The following is a 26,106-nucleotide window of genomic DNA, read 5'->3' as shown; positions in this document are numbered from 1 at the left end:
TATGGATAAGTGAAATATGTGACAGGGCAGGAAAGAAAAGAGTAAGGGTAATGAATACAAAGACAGTAACAAATATCATAGATATTAATACAACATCATCAACAATCACTTTAAATTATCAGCAGACAACATATACCAATGAAAACAGAGACTGTCACAGTGGATAAAAACTCAAGATCTAACTACATGTTGTCTATAAGAAACACTTAAATATAAAGATAAATAAAAAGTAAAACAATGGAGAAAGGCATGCCATGCTAATATTAATCAACAGAAAGCTGGAATAGTTAGGTTAATTTCAGACAGAGCAGACTTCAGAGCAAGGAAAGTTATCAGGAGATAAAAAAAAAGTATTAAATGATGATGCAGAAGTCAATTCTCTAAGAAGACATAACAGTCATTAATGTGCATGTGCCTAACAAAAGAGCATTAAAATAGTGAGACAAAGCCCTACCCAGGTGGCTAGGTTGGTTGGAGCATTATCCCATATACCTAAAGGGTACAGGTTCAATTCCCAGTCAGGGCACATACCTAGGTTGCAGAATCGATCCCTGTTTGGGGCACATATGGGAAGTAACCAATTGATGCTTCTCTCACATCAGTGTTTTTCTCTCTCTCCCCCTTCCTCCCTCTCTAAAGTCAGTGAACATCCTTGGGTGAGGATTTAAAAAAAAAAAAAGGCAAAAACTGACAGGACTACAAAAATAGATGAACTCACTATTATAGTTGGAGATTTTTCATCCCTTAATCAGGCAGAAAATCAGCAAGGCCAAGGTTGAACTGAACAACATCACATACCAACTGATCTAACTAACATTTATATACTACTTCATCCAACAACAGCTGAATACACATTCTTCCCAAGTTGGCAGGGAAGATTCACCAAGACCAACTACATTTTAGGCCATAAAACACACATTAACAAATTAAAAAAAGAAATCACACAAAACATGCACTCAAACTACAATGGAATTAAACTATTAGTCAATAGAAAGATAACTGGAAAGTCCCCAAACACTTGGAGATTATAACATGTAAGTCCAAGAAGAAATTTCAAGATAAACTGAAAAATATTTTTGAACGAAATAAAAATGAAAGTACAATTCATTTAAACTGTAGGATACAGCAAAAGCAGAGCTTAGAGGGAAATTTGTAGCATTAAAATGCATGTTAGAAAAGAACAAAGATCTAAAGTCCTAATCTTAGTTTCCACCTTAGAAAACTAGAAAAAGAGCAAATTAAATCCACTTTAAGCACACATACACACAAAAAAAGCAAAAATCAGTGAAACTGAAAACAGAAAATCAATAGTGAATATTAAAAAAAAAAAACCCTAAAGCTGATTCTTTAATAAGATCAATAAAGCCAGTAAGTCCCTAGCCAATTTACCTAAGGAAAAAAAGAGAGGACTCATATTAGTCTTATCAGAAATGAAACAAAGCATCACTACAGATTCTATGAACACTAAAAGGATAATAAAGAAATACCATGGGCAATTCAATGTCCACAAGATCGGTAATCTAGATGAAATGGACCAATTCCTTGAATGAAACAATCTTTCACAATTCACACAGGAAAAGACCATATGAATAGGCCTAAATCTAGTAAAGAAATTGAATCAGTAATCAATAGCTTTCCCAAGCAGAAAGCACCAAGCTCAGATGGTCTCACTGATTAATTCTACTAAACATTTAAAGAAGAAATTATAGCAACTCTCTACAATATCTTCCAAAGGACAGAGGCAGAGGAAAAACTTCCTAACCCATTCTATGAAGTCAGCATTAACCTAATATCAAATCAGACAAATACATTATAAGAAAACTACAAATCAATATCTCTAGTGAACACAGACGCAAAAATTCTCAATAAAATATTAGTAAATCGAATCCAAAAAAAGTACAAAAAGAATTATACACTTTGACCATGTGGGATTTACACCCAGGTATACAAAGCTGGCTGAACATTAAAAAATCAGTTAACACAATCTATCACATAAAGAGATTAAAGTAAAAATCACATCATCATTATCAATAGCTGCAGAAAAAGTATTTTTTGTCATTACTCAGTCATGTTAACAACTCTGCAAACTAGGAGTAGTGGGGAATTTCTTCAACTTGATAAAGAAGGTCTATAAAAAATTCTACAGCTAAGATCATATTTAATGGTGAAAAACTAGATATGCTTCCCCACTAAGATTAGGAACAAGGTGAGGACATCTCTTCTCCTTATTCCTATTCAACATCATACTGGAAGTCCTAGCTAATGCAACAGGTCAAGAAAAAGATATAAGAGGCATACAGACTGGGAAGAGAGAAATAAAGTCTTTGTACACAGAAGACAGCATTGTCTACCCAGAAAATCCCTAAGAATGAACAAAAATCTGTAGCTAATAAGCAATTATAACAAAGTTGCAGGATATAAAATTAACATACAAAAGTCAGCTGCTTTCCTACGTACAAGAAATGAGTTAAGTAGAATTTGAAATTAAAATCACAGTACATTAACATTAGCACTATAGGTATGCAAGTCCTATTAAAAATTTAGGTATAAATCTAAGAAAATATGTACATTATCTATATGAGGGAAAGAACAAAACTCTGATGAAAGAAATCAAAGATTTAAATAGAGATATCCCATGTACATGAATAGGAAAACAATATTGTCAAGATGTTATTTTTCCCAACTTATCTATAGATTCGATGTAACCTCAATCAAAATCGCAGCAAGTTATTTCATGGATATTGACAAATTCTAAAGTTTATATGGAGAGGAAAAAAGACCCAGAATAGCCAGCACAATATTGAAGAATAACAAATTAAATGACTGACACTACCCGACATCAAGACTTACTATAAAAACTACCATAATCAGGGCACTGTGGTATTGATGAAAGAACAGACAAATAGATCATTGGAATAGAGAAAAAGGGACCCAGAAATAGAACCAAACAAATTCAGTCAGCTGCTCACTGACAAAACAAAGGCAATTCAATTAAGAAAGGAGAGTTTTTTCAACAAATGGTGATAGAAGTGGACATCAACATGCAAAAATAAATCTAGACAGAGGACCTTTCACAAAAGTTAAGTCAAATGCATCATACACCTACATGTAGAACACAAAACTGTGAAAGTACTAGAAAACTGTCAAAGATAACATAGGTGACCTTGGATTTGCCAGTAATCTCTTAGATACAGCCAAAGTATTATCTGTGAGAGAAAAAAAATTGGTAAATTGGACTTCATTAAAATTATTGCAAAAACTTCTGCCAACAAAGTTAATACAATGAAAAGAAAAGCCAGAGACTGAGAGAAAATTTCTGCAAAACACTTATCTGATAAGGGACTGTTATCCAGAACACACAGTCAACTCTTAAAACTCAACACTAAGAAAATGAACAAACCAATTAAAAGGGGGAAAAAGATCTGAACACAGAACTCACCAAAGAGAATATACAGATGGCAAATAAACATACAAAAATGTTCAATATCGAATGTCATTAGGCAATTGCAAATTAAAAACAATAGTGAGATACCACCACTGCACGCCTATTAGAATGGCTGAAACTGAAAACACTGACAACACCAAATAATGTGAGGATGTGGAGTAACAGAACTTTCATTTTTTGCTGGTGGGAATGCAAAATGGTACAAAACATTCTGGAAGGCAGTTTGGCAGTTTCTTACAAAAGTAAACATACTCTTACCATATGACCCAGCAATCAAACTCCTTGGTATTTACCCAAATGAACTGAAACTTAGGTCCACACAAAAATGCACTGAAATATTTACAGCAGCCTTAGTCTTTATTGCCAAAACTTGGAAGCAGCCAAGATGGCCTTCAATAGGTGAATGAATAAGTAAATGATGGTACATTCATACAGTGGATTAATACTCAGCAATTAAAAAGAGCTATTAAGCCATTAAAAGACTTGGAAGAAACTAAAATGTATATTGCTAAGCGAAAGAAGTCAATCTGAAAAGTACATATCCTGTACAACTATGACGTTTTAGAAAAGGCAAAATTATGGAGACAGTAGTAAAAAGAGGAGGGGGTGCCAGGGTTTCAGGTGGCAGAAGGGAAGGATCAATAGGTGGAACACGGGGCACTTTTAGGCAGTGAAATTACCCTGTATGATACTGTAATGATGGATCCATGTCATTTCACATTTCTCAAAACAGAATGTACAATACTGAGAGGGCATCCTAATATAAACTTTAGTTAATAATAATGTAACAATATTGGCTCATCAACTTCAACAATTGTACACTAATGCACACTAATGCAAGATGTCAAGATGTCAACAAGGGAGTCTATATACATATACGTGTGTGGGAAGTACATTGTGAGAAGTGTTGTCCCACTGTTATCCACACCCACTGTTTTTCACTAACAGCCATTTTTATTAGTTGAGTATCTTTCAGTTCTCTGGAAATACTATCAAATATGATTATATATTTGAGCTTCCCCTTTTTAAGAAACAGAAAGCAGTACATAGTACTCATCTATCCTTTCATTTAACTGCATGTTTTGGAGGTCATCTCCTATAAGTACACGTCACTGCAGAGGTGTCCAATCATTTATTGAAGCAGTCTCCATTGACATCTACGTAGCTTCCAACCTGCTGCTTTTACATGCACGTTATTTGGAATGTATGTAGTACATCCGCAGCAAATTCTCAGAAGTGGTGTCTGTGTCTAAAAGTATGTGCTTTTTTAATTTTCATAGGTATTGCCAACTGGCCTTCTGTAAGTGAGAGCCCCAACAGCAATAAAAACGCTACATACTGTCATGGCTTAACAAGATGCTCTGCTTAGTCCTACGGATAAAAGGTGGTTGTGGTGCCAGGAGCGGAATCACATACACATGCGTTACCACCAACTTCCCACAGAGAAATGAGAGTTTAAAGTTTTACTACCACGTAGTTCTTACCCAGTTGAAACTCAATCTTGGGCTTGATGGCAGGAAGCTTACAGTGCCACTCAAAGGCATTTGCATAGGAGGACACTGGCTGAGAAAGCCCGGACAGAAGTTTGAAAATCAATTGATCATCCCATGGATTCTCAACAACGAAATCTTAAAGGAATGAAGGAATGGGAACAAAAAAAAAAAAAAGAAAAATTCAGTAGTTAAGATACTACAAATACAGCAAGTGGAGACATGCATTAAATAAACTTTCAAAAGCCTCATTGTAAAGAGTATCAATTCAAATAATAAAGAACCATTTTCAAAAGTCAAAATGGGTGGTTCTTCACAGTTCACTATTTGTCATTTTAGATTTACAAAGTTAGATCAATATTCAGTTGGGACAAAGGAAATCAACACCAAGGGTACTTGTTTCACTCATCTGGAATTGACAGATACTGCCTGTAGCACAATTATGGGTGCATGCCTTTAAAGGAAGACTTGGACATCAGTTACTTCTAATGTGTTCAGATACATGTTCTCTAAATTGCTTTTCTACTTATGTCTACAAAACATGTTGCCTTTTAACACTTACACTACCTATCTGCAATCTACAAGTATGAGATACTTTGGATTCACAAAAAAGAAATCTTTTCTAAAAGGAAGAGAAAAGTTAGTGGCTATTATCAAAGACTAATCCAGCATCATTAACACTTACTTAGCGCTAAGCCTATGTAGGACACTGTCCTATTTGACATTTAGTAAATCACTTGGTCCTTACAGTAAGACTGAAGCAGGTACAACCATTACCACCACTTTACAGAAAGGGGGCCACAGAGGATTGAAATAATCTCAGCTAAGATCACATGACCTCATATGACACGGAGCCAGGATTAAAACCTAGCCAGTCTATCCCCAGAGGCTGTACTTCTAACCACTATGCAAGATGTTTTTGTGAAGCCTGGGGTTGGGAATCCCTTAACCCTGAGCTTGGTTACTTTCCTGTAAAATGGAGATACAGCTTTATATTAAATACTTGGCACAGTAGGTCCTCCAATTCTAATTCCCTCTTCGAATAGGTAGATATTTTGACACTTTCTAAAATTAAAATGGATGAACTTATTTTCATGCAGGCTATTTTGTACTACATTGTGATACAATATGCAAGTTCTGTCTGAACTTGTGTTCTATTCAACGATATTCAAGTCCCTGCTCTTTGAGTTTTTCATGGAGCAGCTTTTACCAGGAGAATGTCCTTATTAAGGGACATAATGAGGACTGAAAATCTGCTCATACTTGGGGTATCAACATTCCTAAGTGAACGAGGATGCATCCGTTCTGCCTGGAGCCCAGTGCTGGCATCTGATGGCTCCCCAACAATGGCAAAGTCAGTATCTGTGAGTGTACAAGCCTTCAGGCTCCGCTCCGCCTCGCTGGTCAGCAGGCCACTGGGAGTAGGCTGGCTCGGATGCAGCAACGATGCTGAAGATGCATTGGTGGGGGATGCTGGTTCTGGGCTTTGCTCTTGAATTGAACTGATGTGTAAAAAGAATGAGAGAGGAGGAAACAAAATACCACGTGATTACAAGTCTATTGGATTTGATCACATGAAAGTCTGGGAAAGCAGTTTCCTTTTTATTCTAGGAGAGACATTCCAAAATTGCTTCACCAAGAGTTGATTAAAGCATTTCTTCAGGAAAAAAACAAAAACATGCAAATACACATCTGGTACCATACTAGAAATAAATCAAAAGCATGGTGATAGATAAATAGATGGGTAATAAAGGAAATATTCTTTAGTAGGAAACATTGAGAGGAACAGGTTTATTTCCCCCACACTGTTAGTTAAGTATCAGTACTGTCACCAAGACCGAACACTTATCTTTATTCCAAAATGCCTTCTTTTATAACACTGAAACAAAGTGTGAACCACAATCCAACAACCTAACACTGGTACAGTTCCACACATATATACATCTCTCTGTACAGTCAATGCTCATTCCTCATGAATTGCATATTTATGAATTCTCATGTATGCTTAAAACGTATTTGTAAACCTGAAATCAACACTCAACCGGCAGAGATGCAGAGTGGCAAAAAGTTTGAGTCACCCCAAAATATGGCCCCAGGTGAGGGATAAGGTCTTAACGTTGTCTTGTTTCAGCTCTCATACTGTAAATGTTTCCTTTCACAATATACTTAGTGACGAGGACTTTTTGTTTTTGTCTGCACTTTTTGTGCCTTGTGTGTGTGTGTGATTCCAATTCATTGCTTAAAATGTTTTTCAAGTGGAGGAAGGCTGCTAGATGTGTGCTAGATGAGCTTCAGGCACGAGTTACAGCACTGGTGGCAGTGAGTTCAGTGTTAATGAGTTAACTACATATTAAATAAGGTGGTTTTAAACATTATGTTGTGACCACAGGTTCACAAGAACCTCATTCTGTATTTCTTCTAGGGGCAATGATTCAGTGTTTGCAGTGACTTTAGAGAGAAGAACCAAAGCAAATAACAAGACTTAACTGTATACACAGCTCCACATATACCCTACCACATCTTTATATCCAATATATACAAACACATGAATAGGAATATAGTTTTATACAGATGAATTTATACATGTAACTTCATCATGAATTTTTTGCCTCTTGACAGTCATTTTTCTTGTTGTGAATATTTTTAAAAACTAATTTTAGAATAATTGTAGATTTTAAAAAATGTTGCAAAAATAACAGAATTCCCATATATTCCTCACCCAATTCCTCCAAAGTTATAGTGGTTTCTTTGTCAAAACCAACACACCAACATTTGATGTGACCTTTAACTATCATCCAGACTTCATGTAGATTTCACCACTTTTCCACATTGCCTTTCGGCTATTCCAGGACCCAAATCTGGACACCACGTTGCATTTAGTTGTCTTGTTTCCTCACTCTCTCTTCTCATTTGTGAAAGTTTCTTAGTCTTTCCTAGTTTTCCAAGACCTGTCAGTTTTGAGAATTACTAGCTATGAATTTTACAGAATGTCCCTCAGTTTGGGGTTCTCTGATGTTTCCTCATGACTAGGCTACATTGGTTTTGGAGAAAAATACTACAGAAGTGAGGTGCCCTTCTCATTAAATGGTATCACTGGTGACATTAACCTTGATCATTTGGTAGAGGTTGTGCCTGCAAGTTTTTCCACAGTTCCAGCCATGGATTTTAATGACCGTACACCATTTGATCCATTGGACATACACTAGAATATAAAAATTCCATGATTCTTAGATATTGAAAATATTTTCAATATTTTATATTACCAACAAAACAGGTAATAGGGGTAGCCAAACACAGAAAAAGTTGTGTCTAAACCATGTACATTGCTCCTAGCAACATGAGTGCCCAAATTAGTATAGGTGCATAAATGATTAACAAAATCCTTTTTACCTCTCCATGAGAATTATTTTAGTTAACTTTCTAGTTCTTTTCCCCTGAAAACTGAATAGGTAAGAGTATTACTGTCATCACTGATTATGGTTAAAAATAACCCTCAATGGTTAACTGTATCTTCACTGGGAGAATTAGAAACATGTGCTGGGAATCTATAGCTTCCGGCTTTGGGTGCAATGACTCTCATAAAAGGTCTGTTGCTTGTAGAGACCCTGGAAGCTCAATATAAGGAGTATACCTGGGTGAATCTTGTTTCCTCGCAACTTAACTGTCTCATGGGGGTCAAAGACAACAGTTTCTTGGATAGTACTACCTTTCTGGCAACTGTGATTTCGGTTCTATGAACTTTTAAGTTAATCTTATGCCAAATGTGGCTTATGGTGGTATTATGTCAAAAGTTTACTTGCATGTGGGAAGATTCTTAGTGGGCTATACAGGTTGTGCCCACTGGGCAGAATTTTAAATTAAGGCAGTTTATTTAATTTGCATTAATTTTATTATTCATGAGTTATTTCCTACATGTTTATTCATTTTTTCCCCCTAAATTCTGCCCATGTCCTTTATCCAATCATTTATTTAGTAGGGTTTTAGTTTAAGAAGAGTTTTTTTGATAACAAGAACCAGTACAGCCTAGTGGTAAAACCAAGGGTTCTGAATTAAGAGCTATGGGTTCAAATTCCAGCACTGTCAATTAGGAGCTGTATGGCTTTAGTTCATTTATTTAGCCTTCTAAACCTGGTTTCTTCATCTACAATGGTAGAAAAGACTAGTTCCTACAACTAAAGTTACTGTAAGATTAGTGAAAGAATATAGTACATGAAAAGCACAGCCACTATTCTGGAATTAATGCTCAAAAGACAGTAGCTACTTTCAGTGTCTATTACATTTACCAGACTATTCAAATATGTTGGACTTTTACTTCCGAAAAACATTAATGTATGGTAAGTACATTTTACACCAGTGCTTAAGAGGTTTAAACACTCTATCTTCCTCCTCATTAAAAAAAAAAAAAAAAAAAAAAAGGTTACTGATTTTCTCAATTACAATAGGTACAGAGAAGGATCTCTGCTCAGTTCCACAACACTCTTTCTATGTCAGGGTCTTTGGCTGGTAAGAGTATCTGCAGTTCTGCTCCCAAAACGTGTGGAAGTCAGACTCAGAAACTATTCTCACAGGGATTCTCTGCTACCTCGCTGCTGCTCTTACTGCCCTGATGTACCCTGTGTTTAGGTGGATCTTTGTATTCATCCACAGAGAGGACCTTCTGTCTTAAAGCTGCAAGTCCATAAAAACTCTATTAGTCTTTAAGGGTTGGAATTCCATTACATCTTAAAAACAAAGCTAGTATGAAAATGGAGTGACAGAACGACATGATCACAATACCTGAACTTTTTGTCTTTTGAGGGTTCCACCATGTTTTCTTCACATGAATCCGAAGTCACATGGGTACAATGTGCTGCTACCGCATTTTCTGAAACATACAAAAGAAGAGGCAGACATTATGTGTGCACATGTGTACACACATGATTTTGTGTTTATAAATTCCAGGATTCCTTTTTATACTGACTTCCATTATAATTTTAAAGTAATGTTCCATGGTAAAATGTACTGTAAGATTTTTTAAATGGGGGGAAAATCACTTAAAAAAATTCTACTGCTAATATATAATGTATGTGGAGCATTTAAACTTTATACACCTAATCCATACAATCCTTCCAGAGAATAGGGCCAGAAGAGGGGCAAGTTTGCCGGTGGCAGAGTGGCCAAACCATGGGTGGCAGGCCACACCCTGCTTTGGGAAAACCTAACAACGAGGACATGGAGCATAAAAGGCTGCCAGGCCTCTGGAGGGCAGAAGTTTTGGTGTCTTTCAGTCAACTGGTTAGCACTGAGTTGACTGAATGATGCAGCACGTTTCCATCAGAGAGCTTCCTGGCCATAGTTATCACTCCCTTTAACTTAAAAAAAAACAAACAAACCATCAATCAACAGATTAGATAAAAGCAGAATACAGAATTAACTTCTACCAATTGATATTAATACTATATATGGGCAAGTATCACACTGGATTAAATTTTATCAGATATTGTTTCACCAAATAGAGACTAATACTTTTTAATACTAGAAGGTTTTTATTTATAGAACCAAAGTGGCAAATAAACTTTTAAGTGCAGCTAATTTTGACTGTTTTGAAAGGCTCCCAACTGATTAAACTAGCTTTCCTGAGTGGAAAAACCTTAAATTTTGTTTTTTTACTCAAGTGGCAACCTTGTAATAATACTCAGCAAGTGTCCAAGTTTCAACTGTACTCTCCTTTAAAATTCAGAAGATGAATACACCATATTGAGTTAGTACTCTAAGAAAAAGTTTTTACCCCTTTAGTTAAACATTTTTAAGTCTATGGGCTCAAATATGCTTCAATCTACGAGAGTGAAATTCCTTGGCATTTCTTTCACTGCCATGCTTTGGTGAGCAACTGCCATTTTAAAAAAAGTGACAGCAGTGACGAGAGTTTGGCTAATAAATCAGTAGTCACCAAAACGGTAAGGTGGTTCCAGATCTCACAGTATATGTATTTTGTAGGCTGGTACTTAAGTAATAACTATCTGTGCTCAATGTTATTTGTTACTCTTATCAAATTAAAAATATAAATGTTCACTATTTTTAGCATTCAAATAATTTAATCTGTCCCTGGTGACCTTTTCGTTTTGTAGAACATAAAATAAACTTATACCCTATACGAGTAGTGTCATACAACCTTTATCTTCCAGAGTGTGAACTGAGTCCACCTGAAGTTTGTGGAAAGGAGTAGACGCGAGCTGTGCAGCAGACGTAAAGTCTCCTGGGCTCTTAGGACTGGGCGCCAGCGTCTTGGTGCAGCGGACACCCCACACGGTGGAGTCATCCCAAAACTCCTCAGCATGAGGGACTTCCTGCAACAAAAGATGAACTGAAAAAAAGCAGTCACCTCCCTGTGTCATCCACAAAATGTAACACATTAGCATTTTTTTAAGATTTAGGAGAATGAGGAATTGAAAAGCCAACAGGTGTAGCCCTGGCTAACACACATCCAAGGACGTCATGGTTCTGATCTCTTCCCCAGAACTGGACTCTTCCATTTCATACCCCAGTGGTCTCACACCCCACCCAGGGTCACATTTTTGATTTTTCAATGTTTACATTTTGAAATTTGATGTCTAGATTTACATAGACATTTAAAAGATAGTAGAGTTCTTACATAGCCATATCAGCCTTCTAATGTTAACATTTTATAAAACCCTGGTATATTTGTGAAAACTAAACACCACTATTAACTGTAAGCATTATTTGGATTCTGTCACTCTCCTCCTCACGTTCCTTTTCTGTTTCTGGATCTAATCCAGGCTGTCATGCTGTGTTTAGCTCCTATGTCTCCTTGTTCTCCTTTAATCCATACCAGGCTACTGGTCTTTCCTAGGCTTTCTCAGACTGACACTTTTGAATATGAATCAAGTACAATGTAGAATGTCCCTCTAATTTAGGTTTATTTGATGTTTTCTCAGGATTAGACCAGGGTTATAAATTTTGGGGAAGAATACCAGAGGTCAATCACCTTTTCTTATCATGTCATGTTAGAGGATACATGACATTAACAGATTACCACTGGTGAGGTTCACCGATCACTTGGTCAAGGTGATGCCTGCCCAGCTTCTCCACTGCAGGTACAGTCTTTCCCTTTCACTACTCTACTTGTTACTCTACTCTAACTCCAGCCTACCCTCAAAGGAATGTAAACTAAGCTCATCTAAGGAATATCAAAGACTTCGTGAACAAAGGTTAAAACCACCAGAGTGGTTAATAATTTGGGTGAAGCAGGCTATACAAATATCCTGTTTCTTCATAAAGTTTCTCTAGCTAATTGTAATATTCACCCGGGGATCTTGCCTGTTGCAATTATTACTGTGGCTCTAATGGCCATTTTCTATCGTCATTCATTCCTTTTACGTTATTGGAGTTCTTATGTAAGGATGCTCCATCCTTTCTCTTCTATTTTTTTTTTACAACAGTATGGATATTTATTTTATTTCTGGGGTTAAAATCTAATGCTATCCTTTTCTGTTTACTTCCCTGTTCATGTTGTCCCAGGTATGGGCACTGGTGGCTCAGGTTGGCTCCTATGTTCTCTTCCTGTACTCCATCTTTTTGGTTTTTTAAGCATTTCATTACTTTCTGACCTATAAGATGCTCATTTGTATTTTCTAGCCCCAGCCTTAGAAGGAGCTATTCCTCCAAAAATGCAAAAGTCAAGTTTTAGAGTCTATGACAACAGCAGAAAGTGCTAAATCAGAATCACACTTGACCATAGCTCTTCTGTTGCCCATAAAAATGCCATCCCTGGTTTTTATGTATATTGCAGTCTTCATAAATTCCACCATATATCTTCTAATATTGCATGGAAAGCTGGCTGATTGTTGTTGGTTTTTGGTTTTTTTTTTTTTTTTTTTTTTTTGGTGAACACAGGATAAAGTAATTGGCTTATACTTAGGGCCAAGATATATAGATAATTCATTGTGGATTTTTTTGGTCAAAGCACATATATAGTTGAATAGTTCCGTAAAATGCACCTATAAGATGATGCTTCTGTATTTGAAATTCAGCCTATTATTCTGGAAAACTTTAAGGTCAAAAAGTCCACCAAAGCATTAGAGAAATGGGTGATAATTTAGTCAAAAGAATCCACTGTGGGATGAAAACCACAATCCAGGGTTTAGCAGAGCTTCTTAGCACCTCTCTGACACAACACAGCAGAGGGCAGGCTGGGGTGAATGGAAAAAAGTATAGCTTGGTAACACTCAGGCCTGCCGTGGAAACTAAATGTAGGCTGGACACAATAGTTGCTCTAACAGAGGAATGCTGTGGGCCAACAAACAGGTGACGCCTGTCTGCTGAGATGCGTGACAATGGACCATTCCAGTTAACTCTAACAGTCCACTGCTGGAGTCACATACGGGGTATATGAAATGTATATTTCTCAACTCCCCGCCCGCCACGGGGCCTCTTGTGTAGAGGACAGGCTCTTTGAGGGCAAGTATCACACCAAATTCCTTTTTTACTTTCTGTACCTATCACAGTGCCTGGCACCATACTAGATACTCAGATAATTGTAGAATAATACCCCCTAAACTGTACTCTTCACTTAACATTGTATTTTTCAGCATAGCATTACAAACACCATTTAATTTATCGAGCACAACTACTTGGTAAAGGAAGAGGAAAGGGTTGAAAGGCCCATTTCATAGATGAAGCAGAGATTACTCACCTTTGATTTTGAAGAAAATCTGCTTATAGAGCGTTCTCCAAAGGTCCTGGCTCCTGTGGGTTTATTTTTAGGCTGTGGTAATCTAAGAAAAGATTTGCAAAATTATAAATAGTAAAATATGTCAAGGAAATAAATGCTACCATTTGAGCGTTAGAAACAGTCTTAAGTTATCCTATTTAATTAGTATTTACATATGTATTTTTTACTTACACAATAGTTATAGCTATACTGAATGCAAAATAAATTAATATGCCTATGTATATGAGAAGAGCTAGTTACTTCAGTGAGGGTAGAAAATACCAAAGTTTCTATTATGCTAAGTTATACATAAGTTTCAGGAAAAAGAGGACCGTGGCCACAGACGGTTAGGGAGGCCATGCACTTGATTTATTTACGGGGCTTGGTTTAGCTGCGGGGTTTCTCTCTGTGAGTTAGCTGGTCAGGCTCCTCCCTTCTGGCTCCATATAAATCTCTTCCATATTGCCATACCTTTAACCACACAGATACTTCTCTTTCCATGGTTTAAATTGGTGATAGTGAAATCCCTGGAGCTACCTACTTTAATACAGTTTTCCTTGACCTTAAAATACATTCTCTCTGCAGCATGACCCCACATAAGCCACCTCCTTTTCTACTTCATCAATCCTGCCAATATAAACAGAGTATGTGTGGATATCTGGACTGGTGAATCTATTCACATTTAATAAAAGTTCAAATCCACAGAATCCCTCAGTTCTCTGATTATTCATTACTACATGCTCTTAACTGTGGGAGGTCTTCTTTCTTTTGATTCCCGCATAGGACTGAGGATCTGGAGTACTTTGCAACAATCTCCTGGGCATGTGGTCAAAAGGCTGAGCTGACTGCATCAGTGGCAGAGCTGACTGTAATGCAGACCACCTAACTGGCGGGCCACTCTATCACTGCTTCACTGCTTTTGAGACACAGAGAAACGTGTGCAGCATTCCATGTCACTGTGACAACAGGTATCTCCTATAATGTGATTTTAACTAGGTATTTCTTTACCCATAATTTTCTTTGTTCCCATCTTCAAACACAGAAAAAGCAGATGACAAAGAAGAGATAATCTTATTAACGCCCCAAGCTCCAGAAGAGCTTGTGTTTTCTGCAACAGAAAATAAAACAGCATTTAATTATTACATTGGCGGAAAACATCCTTTACGTTAAATTTCAACTACAAATAAGAAAATGGAATAAAAGCTTACAAAAAGGAGTGATAGCAGTTTTTCAGATACTAGGTAATGCAGTAAGTCACTTTGTACTGAGATGAAGTAACTTAACTATGGTCACAGGGGTTCTCACTCCAGCCTCCAGGTCTTGACTTCTCTCCACAGATAGGTGTTGAACATTCTCTTAAAACAGTGTTATTATCACCTGACTCACTGACCAAAGCTCTCAGTGGTTGTTTTCCATTTAGCATAGCCTTATATTTTAGAACCTCCCAAGTCTAACTGGATATTATTCAGTTTTATTGTGATCTCTTTCTGGCTTCCATCAGGAATATTCTGACTCCAGATGAAAGGAGGCTGCTGGCTGCTGGCCTCCAGCACTCTGCTCATCATTCTACCAGGCAAGACTCAAGTCAGACTTGAAATGCTCAGCCCTTCCTGGCTGTTTCTATCCATGAGGATCTTTGCCTTCTTTGGCACTATTATTATTATTATTATTATTTTAGAAACAAAACAGTTCTATGATACACATCAAGTACCTTGTCAAACATTCTCTAATTTTTTAATTTCACACATTCCCTGCCCTTATGTGGCAAGCTAATCAAAGTAGGGCCACTTCTTTTATGATCCTTGGTATTTCCTATGACAACCATCCTCAATGCTATGCACTCAGTAGCTTTTAAATAAATGTTATTACTTTGAAACTGGGCTTCAAACGCATCTTCATTTTGATCTAGAGATGGCCATTCATCTTTCTCATCAGAAACATCAGGAAGTGTAGGAGCCTGGAACATATTCATGATGAAACCTTAAGAGTAGAAAGAGTAAGCGTAAACAGGGCTGCAAAGACCTTTCATTAATCTGTTGTCAGAGGTTACATATTCCAACCAAAGGCTTTACCTAATGCTTCTTTTGTGTGCACCGTGGGTGACGGCTGCGCTCTGGATGGTGTTGCCTGAACCATTCCCAGTGATGTGTTTGGAGTTGTGTGAAAAACCTTATGTGTTTCACATCCTATTAAAGAAATGGGGACAAAATGCAGTATCAGCAGGGAAATCAGAATAATTTAAAAGGTACATAATAAAAGAAACTTACTATAATTAAAACATTTATTATTGTTGCTAATTATCATTAAGGACTTGATTATAGTACTTTCATTTTTATCTTTATGATCCCATGAGGTAGGTAAGGCAAGAAATATCCTTTTACAGAAAAGGAAATGAAAGCTTAAAGAGAATAATGGTTTGGTCTAAAATCATATCAAATTGCCAGTCTTGTCATAATAAAACCTTAGCTCCACTATATCCCAAGAAATACATGTTAATAGTCCCATTTTAAATGTTCAGAACTCAGTTGGAGTCTAGGCTCTGCTCACTTGGGTCCTACTGGTCCAGTCTCACTCTCTTCCTCCTCCTCTGCTCACTCCAGCCCTTTTGGCCTCTACTGTGCTTAGATACATCAGGGACATTCCCGCCTGAGGGTTCTGCATGAGCCTGAAGCAGGTTTTCCAAGCTGGCCATGGGGGCAGCCCTCTCCTGAAAGCCTTGACACAAATATTACTTTCTTTTTGGGCATCTTCCCTGGTGACCTCTATAGTTTCAATCCACCTCCCCAAAAGCAACATTTCCTTTCCCCTTCACACAGGTGGGTTTTGTCTTTTCTGTTCGTGACTGCACCCCTAACTCCCTACAACAGTACTGGACACCCAGAGAGTGCTCAGGCAGTCTGAGTCCAATGCAGGGGTCTCTAGCTGTTTTGAGTAGCTCTTCTCCCACAGAACTGTCATTGGAAAAAATGTCAGTCACATGACATTTTGTGTGGAGTGAATGTCTAAACCATGTGTCTTATTTATAAAACTTACCTTCAGTGCAAATGCCCCTAGCTAAGTAGTACCATATAGAAGTATAACACTCCTAATTAAACTTTTAATCATCTTTCCTATCTCATGACATATTAAAAGTGACTATTGTTTTAAATAAATCTGATAAGTTTAACAGTAAAATTTTTACATATCAAGTTTCCAAATGATTCTAACTAGTAAGATGTGACTAAAAAGGAGATTTCTGCCTTTACTTGAAATAGTCCAGGGTTCATCTAACCCCTACTTTCTAAAAGGAAAACTAACACTCAGCTTCGTTAAAATCTGAAGACTTCATGAACCACAGCCACCACACAGATCCTTGAGGCACCTGGAGAAATCTGGGCAGACAAGTCAGAAACAAATGTATTGTAACTACACATTACCTTCTTTTATCTCAACTTTGTTCTGTGGCTTGAATTCCTGAGCACTTCTAGTCATGCATCTGGAAAAGAAAACTCTTGAGACACACTAACTCTCAAGAAAGAACTGTAAAAAATGTCTGTAATTGCAAGCCTATTGTTAAAATACAGATAGAACCACTTAGGTCTATAGTGTAAGTAAATGAAATGTTTATTTTTTCTTTCATTTCCTTTCCTTTTGAACAAAAGAATTCTTACAGATATAGGTCAGGTACTACTGTTTGCTTGACATAGTGATTAAGTATTTTAATGCCACACTAATCATTTCTTTGTGTGTTATGGCAGGATAACAGCTCCCCAACTCAAATGATCCCATTTATTCCACAGGCAAAAGGGCCAACAGGCAGCTCTCCAGAGTCATGGTAAGGGAAAGCACTGCTGGGCGTCAGCTGCAAAGCCACCACTCATCACAAGTCAGCAGACATAGTAGTGCAGTGTTCTTCAGACTTTAAAAGTTACCAAGAAAGAAAAGACATGGGACAGAAGACATTTATATCAATTTGTTTTAAATGCAGTTGTGATAGTGGACTTTATCTATTTAACATGGCTAGAATTCTGTTAATTGACCCTGTCAAGACGTAAAATAAAAAGTACCATACTTTTAATCTTATGAATTCCCATTAAATGGTCATAAAAAAACAAAGCATAAGTTTTACATAAGATTCTAGAGAAAGGTACTCTTTCTCTGTCATAGTAAGCTGTCCAGGCTGCTGAGAATGCCATGGGGTCCCATTCAGTACCTTGCCTGGGTCAGGGTCAATCTAAAGTACTTCTGGCGGAGACCTAAACATTCATTAGATCAAAGAGCCTCACAATTTCATATGGGGCAGATGTTTCTGCTCTCACAACCTCACTACTCTATCTTGATAGAGGCAATTGGACACGTATCACTTTTATGGGGCCTGACACTGCTGCTACTCTTACCATCTTATAGTTGCATAAATTGACTGTAAAGAACTAATGGAATCATGGCTCCCACACAATAGTTCTCTTCTTAAATATATGGTAGAATACAGGACTCAGGTCTGAATAATTATCTTAATGTGAGTGAAAAACCATGATGATTTTAAATCTTATTTTCAGGAGAAATCATTGATAAAAGTTAACCTTGACATTGAGAGAAACTAGTACTTCAGAACCATAGTTTGTGTTAAGGGGTTTAACACAAGGGGAGGGTGTGAGACACACTGTAGCTTTTAATTTTTTTTCTAATGGAGTGATATAATTGTTTTATGTTGCGAGAGAGAGAGAAAGAGAGAGAGAGAGAAAGAGAAACTCAAAGATAAAAATTTAAACAAAATAAATGATGTGACACTATATCTTAGAAATCTAGGAAAACCCCTCCAAATTGGGGGAAACTCTACAGCAATGTATAGCTATTGTGTAATGGAAATTAATCTCAAACTGCTCCTGGGGGAAAGACAGAAGGAAGATGAGAACACATGTCAAGGAACTGTTCAAACTAATAATCCCTATGTATATTCAGTCAGAGCTAGTAAGCAAAGGCAATTTCAGTTTAACAGATGTGTATTCTTCTGTTATAAAAAGATAATTTAATTTCAGTGCCTTGCAAAAGTTTAAATCAAGAGAAAGTATGAAGTAAACAACAGAAGCATGACATAGGTAAGTCTGCAAGATTTGGGGCTAATATTTTGAGAACTTGGTTTAAAAACAGGAACCACCTGTCATTCACATCTTGGTCCTGAATTTGCAAACTATGTGAGAAACAGACATGACATTCAGCTCACCTGGTATCTTTCCCGACCACTGAAAACATGGAGTCTGTCACTGGCTGGGCTGTCAAAGGAACAGGAGGAGCAACACTCTGGCTGATGGCTGGGGACACCAAAGCAGCAGTGACAGCACTGGCCTCAGGAGGAACTGCAGGAGGTGCCTGTCTGGGTTTCTCTCCCAAGTGCTCTGAGGTCTGCTGAGTTATGGCTGGCAGAGATGGAGGGCTCAGTTCCTGCTGGGAGTCTACACTTGGCTCCATGCATGCTGGATTAACCTTTCAGTTTAAGCGAACAAAAGCAAAGCCATGAGGTCCAGAACCTTGATAATTAAGTATTACTGCTTTTCAAACACTGGCACCTATCTTCAGTAGATTCCTTTACCCTTGAGGTATTCTGAAATGAAGACTTGATGACAACAAGAAGGACCGTCCTACACGACGGATGCTTTTGTAGTTTAACCACGGATATAACTGGAAGACAAAATTTCAAACCACTGAAGTAACCCACACTATGGTTTCATTAGTATTTAAGAACTGTGTTATTTCTCTTCACTTCATTTTGAGAAAAGACAAGCAAGTCAATTTATCCAATGCTAATAACGATGTTTCTTTGATCAAAATATTCTTGGTAGCTATTTTCTCTTTAATGAGTAGGAAACAGATGCTACAATTGTAACTGCCACACAAGCATGGCTTACATAAGAGGGATAACAAGCTCTTCACTTAAAATCTGTGCTTTTCTACATATTGTAGATTGTAATTTTCCCCTCTTATGTTACCAAATTAAAAGACAGGAGAGTGAATTCTTCACCATATAAAAGTATTCTTACAAATTGTTAAAAAAAAAAACACAGATATCTAGGGAAAAAAGTTACTTCACAAAAAAAGGGGACAAAATATAAACAGTTCATACTAATGACCTCTGGTCAAGATGGCAGAATAAGTAAATGCTGTGCTGACCTCCTCCCTCAACCATATCGAAATTACAATTAAATTATAGGACCACCCTTGAGAACCACCTGAAGACTAATTGAACAGAAGTCCTCTGACTAAGGATAAAAAGAAGCCACCTTGAGACTGGTAGGAAGGGCAGAGACACAAAGTGGACTGATCCTCTCATGTGATGATTAAGAATCAGGAGTGAATATGGTGGCTGAATAAGTCCTCCCTGAGGAGTGATGGGCCACCAGTCCCACACCAGGCTCCCCTCCCAGAGTACCATGCCAGGAAGTACAAATAAGAAGGGGCTCTGTCTGGATAAGACAGACTGCTGCTACAGTTCCAGGTGTCCTCTTAAAGGGCCTGAACACAAACTCACTTACAACCTGCACCCTAAACTCCAGAGAAGAGGCAGCAACTCAAAAAGCAACGGACATACTGGGAAGAACTGATATATTTGGCCCAGGGGGAGAGCGAAAGGGACAGCTATATCCCGCTTCTTTCTTCCTTTGATTTGCCCTCCCCCTGCACAGCCTATAGGCACAGCCCGGGCCCAAATCTGAGCTCTCCATTACCCTGGCTAACACAGCTCTTGCCCTGCCATGGTGATTTTGAGACCTCACCCTACTAGACTCACAAACTGACTGAACCTTTCAGTGGCTTCCACTCGCCCTAGTCCTCTTGCTAATCGGCACCCAGTAGAGACAGCTACCAATTGAAAATCACTTTGTAGCTCCTACCAGGTGGCCTGGGCTAGACACATACAGCAGCTGACGTTGGCCTGAACTGGAAATACTCCCAAGAAGCTCCAGAACAAACATACCTAGTGATCAACTTCAGAGCACACCAGAGGACCACCCTATTAGCACCACAAATGACACACCCAAAGGGCAGACTGGCAGGCGCCAGAGCTGAACTAAAGCAAATTTTGCTCTATGGGTTCTGCCCCTGCACCAAAGCTTGTCCACTATAATGTCATGGCAAGTCCTCACGGCCAGTCAGGCCAAGGGTCAACCCCTCCCACTGAAGTGCCTACAGCAATCAAGGCTCAGCTACAATAGAAGGGTACCAAATCTCATACAAGGGACACCCCTAGAGCACCCAGCTCAGGTGAATAGGGAGACTGTGCCACTGGGCCCCACAGGGCTCCCACTAGATAAGGTCACCCTGCCAAGACTGAGAGACATAATAGATATACCTAATAGATCGAAACAAACTCAGGGAGGCAGTCACAATGAGAAGACAAACATTTCCCAAATGAAAAGAACAGGACAAAACTCTGGAAAAAGAACTAAACAAAATAGAGACAAGCAATCTACCAGATTCAGAGTTCAAAACACTGATTATAAGCATGCTAAATGAACTTAGGGGAAGAATAGATGATCTCAGTGAGAACTTCAACAAAGAGACAGAAAACATAAAAATGGAGATAAAAAACATAAAAAAAAAGCCAGAAATGAAGAATAACTAAAATGAAGCATACATTAGATGGAATCAACAGCATATTAGATGAAGCAAGGGATCAAATCAGTGATTTGGAAGACAAGGTAGCATAAAACATACAACTGGAATAGCATAAAGAAAAACAACTTAAATGAGGATAGCTTAAGGGACCTCTGGAACAATACCAAAAGTACCACTATTTGCATTATAGGGGTACCAGAAGATGAAGAGAGGGAATAAAAGATTGAAAGTTTAGGTGAAAAAATGATGGAAAACTTCCCATATCCAGTGAACAAAATAGACATACCAGTCCAGGACGCACAGAGTCCCAAACAAGATGAATTCAAAGAGGCCCACACCAAGACACATCAGAATTGAAATGCCAAAGGTTAAAGACAAAAGAGAGAATCTTAAAAGCATCAAGAGAAAAGCAGTTAGTTACCGACAAAGGAGGTAAGACTGTCAGCTGATTTCCCATCAGAAAGTTTGCAGGCCAGAAAGGACTGGCACAAAATACTCAAAGTGAGGAAAAGCAAGGACCTATAGACAGGACACTTTAACCAGCAAAGCTATCATTTAGATATGACAGAGAAATACAGAGCATCACAGACAAGAAAGAAATGAAGGAGTTCATTACTACCACACCAGTATTACAGGAAATGTTAAGGGGACTTCATTAAGAAGAAAGAAAAAATTAAAAAATATGAGTAAGAAAATATTGCAAAGGAAAAAAATTCTCACTGACAAAGGCAAATACATAATAAAAGCAGTGGATCAACCAATATTAAAGCTAGAACAAAGTTTAAAAGGCAAAAGTAGGAAGATCATGTGTAATTACAACAGTAAACTAAGGGATACAAATAAGCACAAATATGCAAAAGTAAAAAATACTGACAGAAACACAGACACGGGGGAGGGGTGAGTAAAAATGATAGTGATTCTAGAATGTGTTCAAACTTAAGTGACGATCAACTTAAAATAGACTGCTATAAATATAGCTTGTTATATATACTAATTGCATCATAACCACAAACCAAAAATCTACACATGCTATATAACAAATAAGGACAAAGGAATCTAAACACAACATTATAAAAAGTCATCATACAAGAGAGCAAGAGAATAAGAAAAACACGGAGAACTACAAAAACAATCAGAAAACAACAAAAGGGAAATAACTCCATACCTATCAATAATGACTTTAAATGTAAATAGATTAAACGGTCCAATCCAAAGAGGAATGGATAAAGATACGGTACATACATAGATGGGATATTCCTCAGTCAAAAAAATAAAATCTTACCACTTGCAACATCATAGATGGACATAAAGGGTATTATGCTAAGTGAAATAAGACAGAGAAAGACAAATCCCCTATGATTTCACTTATATGTGGAATCTAAAAAACAAAGTAAACAAACACAATAGGAACAGACTTAGATACAGAGAACATTTTGATGGTTGCCAAATGGGAGGGGGTTTGGGGGCTGGGTGACAAAAGTAAAGGGATTAGGAAGTGTAAATTGGCAGTTAAAAAAATAGTCCCAAGGACGTAAAGTACAGCATACTGAATATAAGCAATATTTTAATAACTATATAAGGTGCCAGGTGGATACTAGACTTAATTGGGAGATCATTTTGTAAGTTATATAAATGTATAACCACCGTACAGTACATCTGAAACTAATATAATTTTGAATGTCAACTGTAATTGAAAAATAAAAATAATTTTTAATTAAGAAAAAATAAAACTACATTTACTCACAGTTCAAACTATTCATAACTAGTTCATACTCACAAGTCAACAAAAAAGACAGTTTAAAAGGAACTATACATATTCTTACCTACCAAATTAGTAAAGATTAAAAATAATCATAATATTCAATTTTGAAAAAATAATCAGACTTTCTCAGATATCAAAACATGCAACAAAGCCATGGCTAATACAAAATATGGAATGATCAGGAAAAAACCTATTGCCCAAAACCAAGCTATAGATATCTTAAATCAATAGGAAAGGCTGAGCTGGTCAATAAACGAGTTAGGGGCAACTGGCAATCCATTTGGAAAAGATGTCCTTATGCTACCCACACACAAAAATCAGTTCAATGAAGGAAGGCCTAAAACAGTGGCTTAAACATATGCTTTATTATTTACACCCTCCCAAATCCTCACCAACATGACACTAAAAGAATGCAAACATATAAAACAGCAGGCTGGGGAGGCTAATCACTGGAGTAGTTCAGAAATTTAGATACATCTCAGAAAGGAAGTGAAGGTGAGCCAGGAATGGGAACAAGGCAATAGTAAGTCAGTTTAAAACACAGATCCTGAAACCCATTATTGCAGGAGCACAACCCACCTGGAAGCAGATTGTGTTTCCTTTCTGGAGAAACTGAATTAAGAAGGTTTATGGTATTAGGGACCACACTAGAACAAAAAGACTGAGTGTCCTGCTTCCTGAACAGCAAGACCTCTAGTCCCTTCCCTTGGGTTTCCAACCCAAGAGTATATTCTAAATTCAAATGATTCTGCTCTCAGGAATCTATGTGCTAAAGAAAACATGCCTCCCAGTGAAGCCTACCAGCCAATAAGGCCCCCGAGGCATCTAGGATTCTCAATCAGCCTTTTTAGGTGTGTTTTGGATGAGTAGATAATAAAGGTCATCAGATGTGTCAGGATGATAAGCTTTCAATATGAAGGACAAAGACAAAAACAAATGACACCTACAAACGAAAAATAAAGGATAAAATGACATAAATAACAGAACTTAATAAGACAGCAACAAAGTTAAGGAAATCTCACAGAGGTTAAGAGGGAAAAGAACAAAGATAGAAAATAGGAGGAAAAAAGTTAAGAATCCCACTTCTGGGAATATATCCAAAGAAACTCAAAACACTAATTTGAAAAAACATAAGCATCCCTATACTCATTGCAGGGTTATTTACAATCGCCAAGATATGGAAGCAGCCCAAGTGTCCATTACTAGATGAGTGAATAACACAGCCATGGGACATTACATAATGGAATATTACTTGGCCATAAAAAAGAAGAAAATTTTACCCTTTTGCAACAGTATGGATGGACCTGGAGAACATTATGCTAAGTAAAATAAACCAGTCAGAGAAAGACAAACACCATATGATTTCACTTACATGTGGAATCTGATGAACAAACTGAACTAACAAGCAAAACAGAGACAGATTAATGGATAGAGAGCAGGATGACAGCTATTGGGGATGGGGGGAGGTAAGGAGCCAGAGGTATCGAGCAAAAAGGAAAAATGACTCAGAGACATGGACAAGAATGTAGAGATTGCAGGGGCGGGGAGTAGAAGAGGGTTAAATGATAAGGAAAAAACACCATAAAAATTTTTTAAAAAAGAAAAAGATTAGAGGACCAGTCTGGGGGAGCCTACTATCAAATATGAATATAAAAAAGAATAGAGACTATCTGTGAGGAAGAAGTATTTAAAAAATAAAAAGAAGAAAATTCCACAAAAGTACAGGACGAACACGTTCAACTACTGAATGCAATGGGTAGAAAGTATAACGACTGGAAAGCACATCATCATGTCACAACACTGGGGAAAGACACCTACACACTGTCAGAGAACAGAGGTACATCTGAGGAACCAGAAATCAGCATAACTCTGAGCTTCTCAAAACCAAGAGGGAAGCCAAAAGACAGGGAAGCAGTGCCTTCTGGGAATATGAGGGAATACAATAACTTACCTTCCAGAACATCATGCTCAATCAAGTTATCACCCAAGTGTAAAGATAGAATAAAGATGCTTTTGTATGTGAGAAAGAGCTTAAAAAATTAACCCTCAGATATGCTTTTCCATAAAAATCTCTTGGAAACTGTTCCACCAAAATGGAGATGTTAAGGAGCAACGGTGACCAGGGACCAGACAACAAACACAGACACACCACAGAAAAGGAGCAAGGGGAGGACAGCTGCCCCAGGCCAGCCTGAAGGATGAAGAGAGAAGGCTCTGAGGGATATGTGGCAAAGCAAAGAAAATATAGCAAAAGAACACAAGACAATTCTTTTAACAAATCATGTGAAAAAGGAAATCCAAATAAGAAAAAACAGAACAATCCAACAGAAGTATAAATATATAAATACAGGGAGTGGCAAATGCAGGTTTACAGTTTTGAGTATGCAAAAGTTTATTCTTGTTATTTAATTATTGTGTAATTCCCTACATGAACCTTTTTTCCTGCCCTATACATAAACATAAATATATAAACATGTACATACACACTTTACATGAGAATTAACTAAAAATAGGGTCTAGAAAGGAGCATATCAAAAGGAAATCAATGGCATGGGACGCATCAGTGAAGAGCACACGCACCTCAGGACTTTCCTGAAAAGCAGGCAGGCTCTCCTGGGATGTCTCCACCACTTGATGCAACTTCCTATAAAGTTCATCCATTTTCTCTTTCAATAATTGTTCTTCAAAAGCATTTGCTTCTTTCCTTTTCATATAATTTCTGTCTTCATTTACTTTAGGAAAGAAAAAAATGGTTTGCATGCAAAGTTTTTTTAAATTTAAGCCACAGGACTGCAAATGTTTTTACTAGTCTTTTCCATATGTATTAAGTTATCAGAACTGAAACATGTATTCCTTTATTTTGCTAGTTATTTATTTAAATTAAGGTAAAACTGACATATAACTATTAGTTTCAGGTATATAACATGATTCTGTACTTATATATGTTGTGAAATGATTACAAGTGTAGTTAACATCTGCTACCATATACGGTTAGAAAAAAAATTTTTTTCCTTGTGATGAGGGCTTGTAAGATCTACTCTCCTAGCAACTTGCAAACATGCAAGTTTATTAACTAGAGTCACCATGCTGTACATTATACTATATCGCCATG

General features: G+C 37.4%; 1 protein-coding gene across 3 annotated transcripts in view; it reads right to left on the bottom strand.

Annotated features, from left to right (window-relative positions):
* The window catches only part of BUB1 (BUB1 mitotic checkpoint serine/threonine kinase), a 44,981-nt gene that overhangs the window by 5,952 nt on the left and 12,923 nt on the right, over positions 1–26,106 (bottom strand). For all 3 annotated transcript variants that reach the window (XM_054575525.1, XM_054575527.1, XM_054575526.1), the window contains 12 exons: positions 25,575–25,726; positions 18,846–19,105; positions 17,062–17,120; positions 15,718–15,831; positions 15,515–15,625; positions 14,654–14,753; positions 13,628–13,709; positions 11,670–11,676; positions 11,087–11,257; positions 9,712–9,799; positions 6,199–6,437; positions 4,930–5,073 (listed from right to left, as the gene is read on the bottom strand). In XM_054575525.1, coding sequence (XP_054431500.1) covers positions 4,930–5,073; positions 6,199–6,437; positions 9,712–9,799; positions 11,087–11,257; positions 11,670–11,676; positions 13,628–13,709; positions 14,654–14,753; positions 15,515–15,625; positions 15,718–15,831; positions 17,062–17,120; positions 18,846–19,105; positions 25,575–25,726 — 1,527 coding nt within the window. The remainder of the gene's footprint in view (positions 1–4,929; positions 5,074–6,198; positions 6,438–9,711; positions 9,800–11,086; positions 11,258–11,669; positions 11,677–13,627; positions 13,710–14,653; positions 14,754–15,514; positions 15,626–15,717; positions 15,832–17,061; positions 17,121–18,845; positions 19,106–25,574; positions 25,727–26,106) is intronic.

This window comes from Pteronotus mesoamericanus, unplaced genomic scaffold, assembly GCF_021234165.1.
Source record: "Pteronotus mesoamericanus isolate MK-2021 breed Mesoamerican mustached bat unplaced genomic scaffold, CSHL_Meso_final contig_311, whole genome shotgun sequence".
Classification (NCBI taxonomy): domain Eukaryota; kingdom Metazoa; phylum Chordata; class Mammalia; order Chiroptera; family Mormoopidae; genus Pteronotus; species Pteronotus mesoamericanus.
This window is presented reverse-complemented; position numbering and strand designations above follow the sequence as displayed.